This window comes from Rousettus aegyptiacus, unplaced genomic scaffold, assembly GCF_014176215.1.
Source record: "Rousettus aegyptiacus isolate mRouAeg1 unplaced genomic scaffold, mRouAeg1.p scaffold_m13_p_4, whole genome shotgun sequence".
Classification (NCBI taxonomy): Eukaryota; Metazoa; Chordata; class Mammalia; order Chiroptera; family Pteropodidae; genus Rousettus; species Rousettus aegyptiacus.
Window position 1 is genome coordinate 62,007,275 of NW_023416307.1, and position 14,879 is coordinate 62,022,153.

The 14,879-nt window shown below is 36.1% G+C and overlaps 1 protein-coding gene and 1 pseudogene across 5 annotated transcripts in view; one reads left to right on the forward strand and one right to left on the reverse strand.

Annotated features, from left to right (window-relative positions):
• Window positions 1-14,879, reverse strand: part of CD96 (CD96 molecule) — an 83,499-nt gene that overhangs the window by 30,247 nt on the left and 38,373 nt on the right. For 4 of the 5 annotated variants that reach the window (XR_001597528.2, XM_016149954.2, XM_016149935.2 and 1 more), the window contains exons 7-8: window positions 13,482-13,670; window positions 6,646-6,738 (exon numbers count right to left, since the gene is read on the reverse strand). Coding sequence is in view for 4 of the 5 variants with exons in the window: in XM_016149954.2 (XP_016005440.1) it covers window positions 6,646-6,738; window positions 13,482-13,670 (282 nt within the window). In the remaining variant the exon portion in view is untranslated. The remainder of the gene's footprint in view (window positions 1-6,645; window positions 6,739-13,481; window positions 13,671-14,879) is intronic. The other variant, XM_016149967.2, reaches the window with a different exon arrangement.
• LOC118602003 lies at window positions 11,862-11,980 on the forward strand (annotated as a pseudogene).

Here is a 14,879-nt window from a genome sequence, read left to right on the forward strand (position 1 = left end):
AGACTTTTAAATTATAGACATGGTCTGGCTTTGTGACTGAAAAAAGACCAGGCAAGATTTATTATGTGATTATTACCCCCTAAAAGCCAAGGAATCTGCCTGAAATTTCTTTTAGAGACCAAGAAGAAATTATTCAATAGTGCTCATTTGGACAGGGAATGATGCAGTAAAGAAAATTAATTTTTGCAAACCTACCCAGTCCAGTTTTTTTTTTAACTAACTACAAAGGTAAAAGTTATTTGTAAGTTCAGACTGCCAATACTTGAGAGATTTAGTTAGTCAAAATCAATTATCCAAGACTTTACATTATTTCTATGTAAAATTGAACCTGAAAATATAACTTATTTTCTCAAAGAGTAATATTTCACCTGGCCTTCTATTCTATTAACATATCATCTATCAGTATAGCTGCCTAGTCTCATTGACAAATGTGTAATTGTATTCCATCAATTCACCTGAAGCACAAAGAGCTCTTAAACCCAAAGCAACATTAACTGGAGAATTGCACTTAAAAGAATATAGGCCATCAACAGCATTTAAAAACATTTGAGTTCTCAAGAACCTCCAATGTGAGGATAAGATAGGTATTGACCTTCCGGCCATCTTAAAGGAGGTATGTCCTAATCTCTGCACAAGACCTTGTTTTCATGTGGGATGAAGATTGTTTGGAGGAACATGTGCTTACTACATGTATTTCTGCGTTACTAGTCTAGGAAGGTTTTCAAGGGTCCATTGGGGGAAGCAGGACAGAGCTCATTAAACATCATGTGATGCATTTGTAGACACTCAATAATTATGAAGCGAACTGAAGACTGCATTGTATGATAGCTACTCCCCAGAAGTACCTCACCCCAAGGAGAGAAAACGGAATAAACAAATACCAAAAGTAAGCTAGTCATCAGGAAGGTTACCTTTGACTTATGGGTGACAAGTAAGGAAAAAATGAGAAATTCTTTAACAATCAGTAACATGTGCCCCATGTGAATGTAATAAGACAGATGCAATGACCAGAAGCTAAGATTAAAGGGAGAAACTGTAGTTTTGTATGGATTATATACACATCTCTGGGCAATAAGAATTATATTATAATATAACCTGTAATTTAATTCCTTCTAAGTGAGCCCCTTTCCTGGAGGCTGCATTTCTCGGAAAACATTGATCCAGAGAAGGGAAGGATTAATAGAGTCACAGCTGTCATGTCAACCTTTTCATAGCAGCTACACCAGCATCACACATTAGAAGGGATTTATTCAGTGTCTAAAGATAACTTATTGAGCACCTATTATGTATTCTCTGAGGCAATAGAACTTAGTCTCTAAAGTCTGTCTGGATTTCATTCTGACTTTTCCACTTTCTGCACGACTTTGTATAAGTTATTTAACTTCTGTTCCTCAGCGTCTTCATCTGTAAAATTAAGATAATAATAGTTCCTATACTAGTAATGTTGGGAGGATTAAATGAGGTGACACATTTACTAGTTTAGAATGGTGCCAGGCACAACAGAGACACTCAAATATTAACAATTATTGTTAATATTATTGCTTAGTACTATTAATATAATCATGGCAGTTGGTAAAACTTTTCAGATAACCACTAGGAAAAAAATGGAAGGTCCTCATATGATAGTCTTCTAAAAAGCTTGGTGAGTCTCCTGTTGCAGTACTCTCCATGTATACATAGGCATATTCTAGTTCAGAATATCATCACTTTAAATCCCTTGAAATCCATATCATTTGGTCTTGTTGCTCCCTGTTCTCGTAGATACTATTTACCATGCACATGGCTTCTGTTTTACTCACGTTATTTACACCCTCAAAAAGTCAATGACGTTCAGATCACAGCCCAAGTCCACAGTCCATTAACTTAATCTCACCTTCACCTGGTTCCACCCTCCCCAACAAGAACTGCCAATTCTTATCCTGCTTGTCTTCTTATGACCCGCGCTCATTTTATTTTTTCATTTCTCAAGACCAATATCTGAAGCTCCCTCGCTCATCTTTCTCCATTTGGGCCTATATTTCCTTCCAGACCCCTTGTGCAGATTTCTCTGATTCCACTCCCCTTACCCCCAGCACTCATTTTTTTTTTTTTTTTTTTTTTACCCTTTGGTGCCTGGATATATATGACAAAGGTAGAAGCTATCGGACAACAATGGAGGTGTCCAGACACTTTAAGACAGGCATGGCATAGCTAGCGAAAGTATCAGAAACTCTCACAAACAGATCTGTCACAAACACATCACCAGAGTCTTCTCACTGCTTTGCAGACTCTCTCTGAGAACTCCTTCTTAATTTTAGAACCCAATATTGAGACTTACAACTGATCTTCTGATCTGATTCTTCTGTGATTTGTATTCAATTAATCTCATCCAGTGGCATAATTTCCAGTTTAATCCCCTCCCCTTTCAGATAGTAGTTTCACTGCATCCCCTGGGCAACTGTTTCTTTCAGTCTGTACCTTCAATGTCTGATTCCCCTACTTGCCAAAGATCAGGTGTGGGAGCTTGCCAATGGTTACTCAAAGTGTCCAGGAATGGAAATATCCAGATTGTGGGAGATCTGTCAGGTTTTTAGAGAGAGCTTAATATTAAAATCAGTGTCAGTAGGCCCAAGGGTCATGCGCAGATCTAAAAATAGGAGGGTGTCTGTGGCCTGGTAGGTAGCGAAACAGTAGGCTGGGCAAGAGGCAGGCCCTGCTGAATCATAAACTGTGCAACTGGCACACCGCTGGTCTTGTTTGTCACTGTATTCCAGTATCTTAAAAATTCTCGGTAGGTCGTAGGCACTCAATCTTCATTTGTTGTTGAATAAATAACCTGTACCTGATTCATAGCCAGTGAGTTAGAAGACACAGGGCACTCTTCAGGGCAAGAGAAACCCTGAGTTATGCCAGTATTGTGTCACCCTAGACTTGTCAGGTGTGTCCGATTGTTCCATGTGGGCTTGTTTCATCTAGACACTTAGCTTGTCAGCTTCATGTCTTTTCTGAGGACAGGAAATGCAGCTGGGACTCAGCAAACATCAATTAGTTCAGGCTGAATTGAGCTGGGTTTCCCTGGGTAACTCTTGCAGTTTGTAATGAGTTATAAAGTTCTCCTCCAGTTAAAGAATATTGTTCTCATTTTAGTTAACAATTTGTTTAAAAATATCCTTCCATTAAGAAAAAAAGAACACAAATTGGATGTTTGCAGCAAAATACGTAGCTGAATAATTATGACTGAATTGTATAGTTCGTTATATCTTAGAATTTGAAATGAAACCATAGCTTTTTTCAGTTGGTTTCTGTAACATGTTCTATCTCGTTTGCTTCCTTTCTTAAAAGAACATGCAAAGATGAATCCTACCAACTTCTGAGGTAGCCAGTCATCCTGTAATTTCACAATTTCCCTCAAGCTTGCCAAGACAAAATTTTTATTTTTCAGTTGCAACTTAGTTATTATTATAAGATTTTATTTAAATATAATCAGCCATTGAGTTAACATTTTTTCGGACATGAAAAAATCAGACTGAGAATTGTTCCAGACATAATCTATTGTTACTATCTTGACAGAGGTTGAGATGTTGTAAAGCAAAAAATAGCTACTCTTACATCTGAGCCTGATTTTATACAGGGTTTTTCAGCCTCAGCACTACTGACATTTTGGACCAGATAATTCTTTGTCGTGTTGTACAATGTTTTTAGCAGGATCCTTGGCCTCTACATACTAGATGCTAGTAATACCTTCCCTGCTACCTTCCTATTGTGGCAATCAAAAATGTCTCCAGATACTGCCAAATGTCCATGAGAGGGGTGGGGGAGGGCAAATTTATGATTTTTTTTTGCATCGATGCCAATTTCTGAAAGACATTGCTGTCCCTTTGCTAAAATTAGTTTGATGAGAACAATGGTTCAAAAACAATCCTGTGATCCAACATGGTGGGACTTTATCTTAAGGAGGTCTTCTGATTCTCCAGGAATTTCCCAGCTACATTGTCATAGTGTGATAGTAGATCAGGTAGCATTTTTATGTTTTATTTTGTTTTGTTTTGTTTTATAATACTAGAGTTGTAATAGGCTATAGGCTTCTTAAAGGTAACAACTCTCCTTTCCCTTTCCTTGAATTTCTTCACAGAAATAAGAATGGTGTTTAGTCTGATGAATGCATGTAATATATGTCAGCTAACCCCATAGAAAACTCAGCTAGAAGAAATTCATTTCTACTTTTAGTTGGAAGAATGTAAATGTTGTGATGGCATGATATTTTTTCTCTTTTATTCACTGTTGCATCTCCAATAGTGTATCTGGTGCATAGTAAGTGCTCAATAGATGTATGATGAATGAATTATGTCATTTCCTTTCTAAAAAATAGGTTTTAATGGGGGAGGTTCCTGCCCCATTTTCTAAGGGATATCATTTAGAATCCTTAGGCTGGAATTCAAGGCACTCTTTATTTCACACTTTCTAATCTTCACCTCTGCTTCTTTGCTACACAATCCCACCCCTCTGACCCAAGTTTAGCTACTAACATTTTCTCAAATTCCCATGAGCATCCTTGCTAATGCACAACTGCTCACTTTGTTCTCTTTGTTTAGAATAGGTATAGTACACACTTCAAGGCTCAGCTTATTTCAACTCTCTTAGGTAACATCTGACTCCGTGAACCCATAGGGACCTTTCTTTGCTCAAAGCCTGAGACTTACTGGTCTGTCCCGCTCCTTGAGATGCAGCACCTTTCACCTTACAATTCCGAATTATCATTTTCATGTTTGCATGTTGTTTCTCTCGAAGTACATTGTAAACTTTTTGAAAGCAGGAACAAATTATCATTTTTTTAACACCATAGAGTCTATTAAATATCTACATAGTGCCAGGAACATTATTCTCATTAATTCTTTTATTTATTCATTTATTCAACTAATATTTTTTTTTGCTTTCCTACATTGTGCTGCACATGTGCTTTGAAGAAAAACAAATATGCTCCCTGTCCTCATGAGTAGTTTAGACTAGTTGGAGAAAACGTGGTATCCAATGTGAGAACTAGATTTAGAGACAGAAGATTTTGGTATGAATACTAACTTGGCCATTTCCTAGTCATGTGATCATTTAGGCTTTCAGCACCCCATCTGGAAAATGGGAACGATAATGCTTGTTCCGACTATCTCTCATAATAAAGAAGATCAAAGTACATTGCATTTTATGTGCAAACATTTTCTAAATGACTGGATATGCTGGCTTAAATTTTTCATAAATTCTTTGATACTCTCTTCTTCAAGAGTAAAGCCTAATTCTCCTCCTTCTGAATATGAGCTAGACTTAGTGACTTGCTTATAATAGACAGAATAAAATAAAAGTAATGATGTAGAGTTTTGGAGACTAGATCATAAAAAGGCAGTGTGTGGTTAGTCTTGATCACCCTATTTCTTGAATTACTTGTTCTGAGGGAAGCCAGCTGCCACGTTGTGAACAGATCCATGGTGAGGAACTGAGGCCTCCTGACAAAAGGCTTGAGCTTGGGGGCAGTACCCTCAGCCCCGGTCAAGCTTTCAGATGACTGAAGTCCTGGCCAAGTCCTGGCTGAGCTGCCCCTGGATTTCTGACCCCTAGAAACCATGTGACACAATATGTGTTTTATAAGTAGCTAAGTTTGGGGTAATTTTTTATGCAGTAATGAATAAATAATCCATAGAGTACTATAGAGATTCGAGGTATTATTTTTGAATATGCTAATATTTGTTAAATGAAGAATATAATAATCTGCTATGTTTGTTGCTGAATGAAGAAAAAGAAGCTTAAAAAAGAAAATTACAAAACTTTAAGAACTAGAAAAAATCAGATGTAAAACTTCTAATGGGAGATTTGCAGGCATTTCTCATTCTGCCACATGCTTCATTTTATGGGGTATCAATCTGTGACAGTGACTGCAGGCTATATGTCAAAGGCTACAGGTTTAAGAAATTGTTCATCCCTACCAACTGCTTTTGTTTTATTCCATTTTTGGTTCTCATTTTAAGCTAAAATTAATAGTTTTAATTAAGTATGAATGACACTTTATTTCTCTACATAGAATGTACATTGTGTATGCGTATTAGAGAAAGTCACCACAATTCTTTTTTTAAATACAAAGGCCATGGACATGGAAATCTATGATTTGTTTGCATCAATGCCAACTTCTGAAAGACTCTGCTGTCACTTTGCCATACAAACACTCACCCAGCCTGACTTCCATTATTAATAATGCCACTGGGAGGCTAAATTCATAGTCCTCATCAGTCAGCTTAGTCTAAATTAATTTGAACCAGATTTAAATTTAAAACTCTCTACTCACCTCTGGTCCACAGGAATACCATTTATAACCAATTTCTTAAACATCAGCTATGGGGGAGAACAGTCAATTTATTAACCTATTTAATAATAAATATAAAATTGAACTCACTGAATATTTGTTGACCCTAATTTTGCCACAGCTTCAAGTGAGGGGCTTTGGAAGCTGTGCTAACTCTTAACTCATAGAAAACATGAGAATAATACTTAATATGTTTATCTAAAACATCATAGATTTAAAAAGGTCATGGATCATACAAATTTTCTGAATTATTTTTATTTATCAATCTGCTTTGTTAAAGGATTAATATTTCATAGAAATTAAAAATGTGAAAACATTCTTACTTGTAGGAGATACACTGTTGGCTGAAGAAGTTTGGATGTCAAGGGTAGATTCTGTAAAGTTTAATGCAGGATCTGTTGGAGGGGCCGCTGAGCCTGAAAGGAGGAAATATTTATAATGAACAAAAACATTGTAATAAAAAGATAAAGTGTTGACTTAGTCCCCCTAAACAACTTAGTTTATTCATCTAACAAATCATTACTGAGCGCCTTTTATAGTCAAAGCAGTGAGATGTTATGGTGAATGACAGACATGGGCCGTCTTTAAGGAGCATACAGACTGGATGATAGGTAAGTAGACAAGCACTGTGTTGAGTGCTATTACAGTGTAAGTGCAGGGTGCCATGAGAATGCAAAGGAGGGGTACCAACCAAGATTAGGAGGTCAGAGAAGACTTCCTGGAGAAAGTGACATTTAACCAAGACCTGATAAAACAATAGTAGCAGCAAATATTTTGAAGTACTTGAAAAGTAACTGTACAGTTTACAAATCCATAAACCCATAATTTTTTTTTTATCAACAAGACTAGAAGCAATGATACAACTATCAAATTGCTAGTAAAACCAATGAAGCTAAGATAGATGGTATACTCTTTCCAAAATGTCTATTTTTGTTATAAAATTTTTATTTGGCTACACGAACTCTCTGTGTGTGGAGTGGTCTAGGGATGAATACATTGTTTTACTTATCATATTATACATTCATTTCAATTCCTTAAAGCCTCTGTTATTTTACTGTAAAATGTTCCTACTAGAAATATAAAACAATTTACAAGTGCCGGAAGGATCTGCTGACTTTAGGAACATGTGTGTTAAATATGATTTAATAATTTTGAGACTAGAGGACTTTGTGATTTTCTAGATAGAATGGTATTGGGTATAGTGTCACATATCAGATGTCAATTATTTGGATATTTAATTACAAATTATACTATTGGTTCTACTCTGTAATATACGTTGAGATAAAAGTATATATTATTTATGTCACTCGATATCACATAGTATATTGGAAAGAATTTCTTCTTGTAATCTAGATGCATCTGTTTTATTCTCATTTGTTGATAGCGTTATTGCCATTGGCTGTAGGGGGCACTAACTCCTGGCTCTGACTTGCTGTCATATAAGTAATTCCTTGTTATTAATCTCTGAGGAGGTGTGGGATGAGGGTAATTATATGGAGAATATATGAATATGCCGGCCAAATGACCAGCTTCTTCTCCTGTGCCATCCCAAACAACTTTGAACTCTTTAGCGTGACATACATATCCGATTATGATTTGGCCCACTGTCATATTCCTAACTTCACTTTCTAACACTGCCTATTATCTTTTATATCTTTCTCAAATCATATCCTCTATCTAACAAGTGATAGTTCAACATAGTTTCTCAAACACAATATGCTCTCCGTGACTCCTTGGTCTTCGAGCTTGCCGTTTCTAACTCTTTCCCACCCCAATCCTCCTGAGATTGACCTCCTCAAATATAAAGAAGACTAGAAATCATTGTAGTGTGCTTATAGCCCTCAGTGTTTACCCTAACAAAGGACTCGTTATTTATCAAGTACGCCCTTCAAGAGAAGTAATTGTTTTGCTCCTTGGTTTGTACTTTTGTATTTTATGCAAGTGGGTGAATGAATGCCTACAAGTTCCTTCTTAACATTGAAAGAAAAAAGACCAACTTTAAGTATATAGCTAACTAATGGTGCACAAGAAACATCATTTTCCAAAATAATAACCTTAATGTGTTGGAGCATGGACCTGAAAAAATAATGCTTAGGTGTTTTTCTTTGTAGATTTATTAGAACAGAGGTTGGCAAACTATGGTCCACAGGTTAAATCCCATTCATCACCTATGCTTATAAGTAAAATTTTATTGGAACAAAGCCATGCCCATTTGTTTACATATTGTCTATGCCTGATTTTGTACCATCGTGGCAGAGCTGAGTATTTGAGATAGGAACCATATGGTCCACAAAACATAAAATATTTACTAATTGACAAATAAAAACAGAAAAATATACCAACTCTTGGAATAGAATACGTCGATAGGTTATGTTCAATCCTGGATTTCCACAAAGGGAAGCATTTATTTTTCAATTAGTGAATATTTCTATCTTCAGATGCTATTTTGATGTATTTCATCACCAAATATCTTTGTAAGCAGAGGGGTTCTTGATAGAAATAGGCTCAAAGTGCATTAGAAAGTTATTACTCTGAGATTTGCGTTTTGAGATGAACTCTTTGCTTTCTTACAAAAGTGATACGTAGCTTTCAAGATGAAAACTGTTGCCAAAAAAATCTTTTTGGTTTCAGACTGACCTGCAAACTAGAAACTCTACCTTGGTCAAAACAAAACTCAGGGAGTGTAAGAAGGAGTAGATAAAACCTAACAGGAAACAATTGTTTTCCAAAACTCAAAAGCAGAATTTAGCAGAAACACATCATCCAGTTTTCAGACCACTACATTTACCATAATATTGTCAGGGGCTGAGCTACTGGTCTAAAGCTGCATTCTTTCCTGAGTGTGTCTACTCTGCAGCAGTCCTGGCAGGGCCCTCGGGACCACTTTCATGAGGAGCAAGAACCACGTGTCTGTCCCATAGGGCAGCTGGGTTAATTCTAGGGCTTCCTCAGAGCTTGAACCAGCCTTTAACTGATCTACCTAGAAATGAAGCAAACCCCAGGGCTTGCTTGCTATGTTCTTGCTTCTCAAATTATGGTCCGTGGCTTCTCTTAGGAGCTTATTAGAAATGCAGCATCTCAGGCACTCTTTAGCACTCCCACCCTGACTTACTAAATTGAAATCTGCATTTTAACAAAACCCTTGGCTGATGAATATGCATATTGAAATTCTTTATTGCTATTCTCCGGATCCCCTGGATTAGCCATGAGTATGAGGAAAATCATGAAACAGGATTTGTGTGGCATATTCTTCTTCAATATTCGGTGTTTCTCTCATCCCATTATTAAGTTATCCCTTTGTAATCCTCAATCCACACCCCAAAAGACACATACAAACACTCACTTGCACAATTTAACTCTCTTTCTATCCCAAAGGTCTTGATCTTAACTGTTATGGTTGGAAATTCATTTAAAAAACAAATCTTTGTCAAGGCTGAAGACAGCCAGGATATTACACACCATAGGGGGCATTTGTAATCAATGTTTGAATTAAAACAAAACAAAACATTCCTTTCACCTCAAAAAAACAAAGAAAGAAACAAATAAATGCTTGTATATGTCAAAAATTCACTCTGTATTACTGTAATTTTAGACATTCTGAAAAGCTGCGCTAACAGGATAAGATATTTTTCAAAGAACTTCCTTTTTTTTAAATTTACTGTTGAATCACAGGAATCTGCAGGCTTTAGTATCAAATAACTGCCTGATGAGCCACTGATCACCCTTATACTGACCCTTTTTCCTTTCTGAGTTTTCTAGAATAAGAATTACTAAGTGCTTGGACTTCCTGGGAAACTGGGGATCAGTGGGGTAGGGAGCACATCAGAAGGCTATTACTTTGCAGCCTTTTAACATTATTACTCTTCTTTGGGAGCAAAAGGGAGCAAAAAATTCTCTCCTCTCACTGAAACTCCTTTTTCCTCTGTGATATTCTCAGAACTTCTTTGCTTTAGCACTTGACAGATTTTTCTTCTGTACTTTTGTCTCAATATCTGTCAACAATAATAGCTTGATAAGGCAATGACTCAGATAAGTCATCAGAAGTTTACTCCAGAGTTCCTACAGCATCCCACAGTACTACCACAGGCAGAGAAAGCATGTTTGGAAGTAAGTGCCTATGAACTACAACGAATAGCGATATATGATACAAAGACATATGCCAGAATGTGACCAGAGTATAAGCTATAATTTTAGGACACTGGACTTTTCAAGATTTATTACCTTTAATATTTCATTATAAAGGATAAAAACTCATTTGAAAATTTAAAAATAACCATCTGTTCAGATCCTAAAATTATAATAGATCTAGGACTATCTTATAAAATTGGAATTATGGTGTGCTTTAAGTATCAGAATCAGAGTTCTTCCATATTACCCAGAGAATTTATTATTTTCTGTCCTTAAAACTAAGCGCAGTTCAAGAGAAAGAGAAGACAAACCATAGACCAAGAAAGTAATATTTACAAAGCACACTTCTGATAAAAGGCTATTATCCAAAACACAAAGAACTCTTAAAATTCAACAGTAAGAAAACAAATTATCTGATTAAAAAAAAGGCCAAAGACTTGAACAAATACTTCACCAAAGAACATATACACATGTTAAATAAACATATGAAAAGATGTTCCACATCATATGTCATCAGAGAAATGCAAATTAAAACAATAATCAGATACCATTACATAACTATTAGAATGGCTGAAATCCAGGATATTGACAATATAAAATGCTGGCAAGGATGTGGAGGAACAAGAACTCTCATTCATTGTTGGTGGGAATGCAAAATAGTACAGTCATTTTGAAAGACAGTAAGTGATTTCTTAGAAAACTAAACATACTCTTACAGTACAAAACAACGATTGTGCTCCTTGGTATGTACTAAAGCCAGCTGAAAACTCATGCCCACACAAAGACCTGCACATGAATGTTTACAGTTGTCAAAACTTGAGAGCAACCAAGATGCATACAATGGAATATTATTCAGTGCTAAAATAAAGAACTATCAAGCCATGAAAAGGCATGGAGGAATCCTAAGTGTATATTACAAAGTGAGAGAAATCAATCTGAAAAGAGTACCTACTGTATGATTCTGACATAACATTGCAAAAAGACAAAATATAGAGATAGTAAGAAGCTCAGAGCTTGCCAGGGGTTGAGTGAAGAGGGAAAAGGATGAATAGGTGGAGCACAGAAGAGTTTTAGGGCAGAAAAACAATCAGATACTATAGTGATGGGTACATGTCATTATACATTCATCCAAACTCATCAAATGTACCATGCTAAGAATGAATCCTAAGGTAAAGTATGGACTTTGGGTGATTATGATGTGTCAATGTAGTTTCATCCTCGCTAAAAATGTAACGTTCTAGTGAGTGATGTTGATAATGAAGGGGAATATGCATATCTGAGGGGAGGGTACGTGGAAAATCTCTGTTCCTTTTAATTTTGCTGTTAATGTAAAACTGCTCTTAAAAATTGTCTTTAAACAGACAAACAAACAAACAAACAAACAAACAAACAAACAGAAAAGCCTAGTTTTGTATATGGCCATGCCACCCTGAACAAGCTTAATCCTGTCTGATCTCGGAAGCTAAACAAGGTTGGGCCTGGTTAGTACTTGGATGGGAGACCACCTAAGAAGACCAGGAGCTATAGGTGTAAAAAAAAAAAAAAAAAAAGGGATTGTAAGCCAACAAAGTCCTTGCACTCTGTGAGGTCAACCAAGTGTTGCCTCACCTAATGAAAGGAAGGAAGGAAGGAAGGAAGGAAGGAAGGAAGGAAGGAAGGAAGGAAGGAAGACAAAAAAAAGTCTAGTTTTAACATCAGAAAATATTGTTTTTTTAAACATGGTTCTGCCTTAGGAATCTGAGGTTGTCTGGTCTTTAGTGCACATCCTGGATTCTGCTAAAGCTATTGGAAATCTATATGAGAACCAGTCACCTTTACACTGTTCCGAGACCGCAGCTCTATGTTTAGCCTTCTAGAAAGGAAGTGTATTTACTTTTTAAATAATTAGGCAAAATTGAGTATGGATGTTGTATTGTAAACCCATGACAATTTATAAATGACTAACTCTAATTTTGCAGGACAATACAGAGTTACAGGGATGGTGCCACTGTCCTAGTATCAGATTGGCACCGGCTTCTAAATACTGGGGAATAGATTTGCACTGAGCCATACACCTTTCTACATACAAGGATCCTAGGAACCAATCACCTACATTTATGACAGAGCTGAGAAGGGCCCATGATGCAGACTGTGGCCTTAAAACAAAGGAAAACTTTCTCTCGTAAATTATTCTGTTTTTTATGAGTATGTTATAGCCTGCAATATTTCTGAAAATAAGAAGGTGGTAAAAGATGTTAATAGTACTGCAGAGTTTAATGACGACTTGCAAATCGGTGTAAGTTTTATAGATTTTACTTTACTGTTACACATGCATATTTGACCGTTGTCATTACAAACTTTTTTTTTTTTTTAATAGGCTATCTGTTGTCACTGTATTTGTTGAAATACTTGGTCACATCTTTTATGTGGTAAAATCTACATCATTTAATCTGGTTCAAAGTAGTGAATATTCTGGCTAACCAAATGTTAGAATAAGTAGAATGATTCTACATATCAATTTTCAAGTCATAAAAATCTCCTATGTCCCAGATTCTGTGCTTCAAACTGGGATGCTAAAATCATTATGATATAGTCCCTGTCCTCAAGGTATTTATGGCTCATATATTATCTATTCCTAAGTACATATGCTATACATAATTGAATGTTTTTAGTAATTCAGAAGAAATTTGAGGACTTTTTGAATCTCTCTTGATCATCAATATATTAGTGTTAATTTTTATTACATGGTAGATTAACAAAAATGCTAGTTAATTAAGAGTTATTAATAGAATTTGAACAAAAATTTTGCTGTATTCACCAGAAATTCTTGAAAACAGGAATTGTTAAGTTTTATATGAATAAATTCTTTTCAGTAGAGTCCTATGTATCAAAAAATGTTTGCTACTTTGAAATTTAATAATTTTGAGTTTTGCAAAAGAGTTTCTGAGATTAAAATATCATGGACATAATTCTATTTCTTCCAATTAGAAATGTTCTGAACTTATGGCAGACTTGACCATGCCTTGCTGACCTTATTAAATAGACAACTCACCCAAGGAAAAAGTGATCTTTTTGGATGAGATATTCCACACTTTATTTCCAGGGACCGGAGACAGAGCCATACACCAGATGGTCAGGTTGTTCGATTGGCCTGGTTTATTGCCATACACCCTTGTCAGAACAGACTTCAGTTCCAAAAACCCACCTTTGTTTTTTCTCTCTTCAGTAGTAGTGTATATTTCTACAAGACAGATAAGAAGAAAATTAGTCATCAGCATTTTGTGAGTCATACAATGATGCCATGGCTGGAGACAGTTCAGTTTATGGTAATGTAGCCTAAAGGGGTCAAATCACAGCTTCTATGCAGTAGGGTTTGTTCCAGAAGGTCTGGAATTAACCAGAACTGTTTTGCTAGGCTTCTGCATGGCATCGATCCATGGTCAAGGTATGAAATTTGTGTTGCTTTGTTTGTGACCATGGACCCAGGGAGGTTGGACGCAGGCTGTCTTAGCTCATCAGCATTGTTTTTTGATCATTGTGATATTGATGAATTGCATCTGGCTGCGTGAGAACCTGGGAGGGCTGTGCTGTTGGGTCTGGGCACACAGCAGAAACATGACTAAATGACTAGTAAAATATAAAACAACCTCAGCAGAGACTCCATTTTTGGCTCTATGTTTCTAAGATGTTTTGTGCCATATTAGTGGTTCCTTTTCCACAGGTCACCCTAAAGAGGAGCCCATGCCTGACTTCTCTGGACCTCTTTCTGTAGATATACATGGTGATACATATACTTACTTTAACGGAGTTATTGCAGTGTATCCTTCTCCTGAATAAGCTGTAGATTTATGACCATTGCTATTTTGGGTCCTGTGAGTCTTCTTTAGAAAGAGAACCCTATTTAAGTGCTACCATTAGTCCAACCTTCAAATCACATACATGGCCATAAGTTTCTGGACTCTCACAGTGTTTTACATGAAATATTCTAAAGTTTGCCAGAGTCATAACTAAACACAGTTGTATGCTGGTAAAATTCTGAACACATTGTCAGGCCTCATGGTTGGGAGGGTAATTAAGCACATCAAATTAGGGCTTAACAGGAGGACATATTGATAATGACTTTTAACAGAAATTTTCAGGATTTCAATCCTGTCATTATTGTGGGTGCACTGTTTTCAAAGTGAAAATAACAAAACCAATAGCAGTCTCAAAGTGAATCAAGCGGGTCAATATAATCATTCAGCAATGCAAACTTTTAAATTTATCAATTGAACGGGAGGAGGGGAGATAAGATAGTGGTAAAGGGGGTTGAATATTTAGTGGTGGAAGGAAATTTAACTTTGGTAAACATACAATGCAATATATGTATGAAATAATATTGAATTCTATCCTTGAAACCTATTTGATTTTATTAACCAATATCACTTCAATAATTGTAACAAAAATAAGT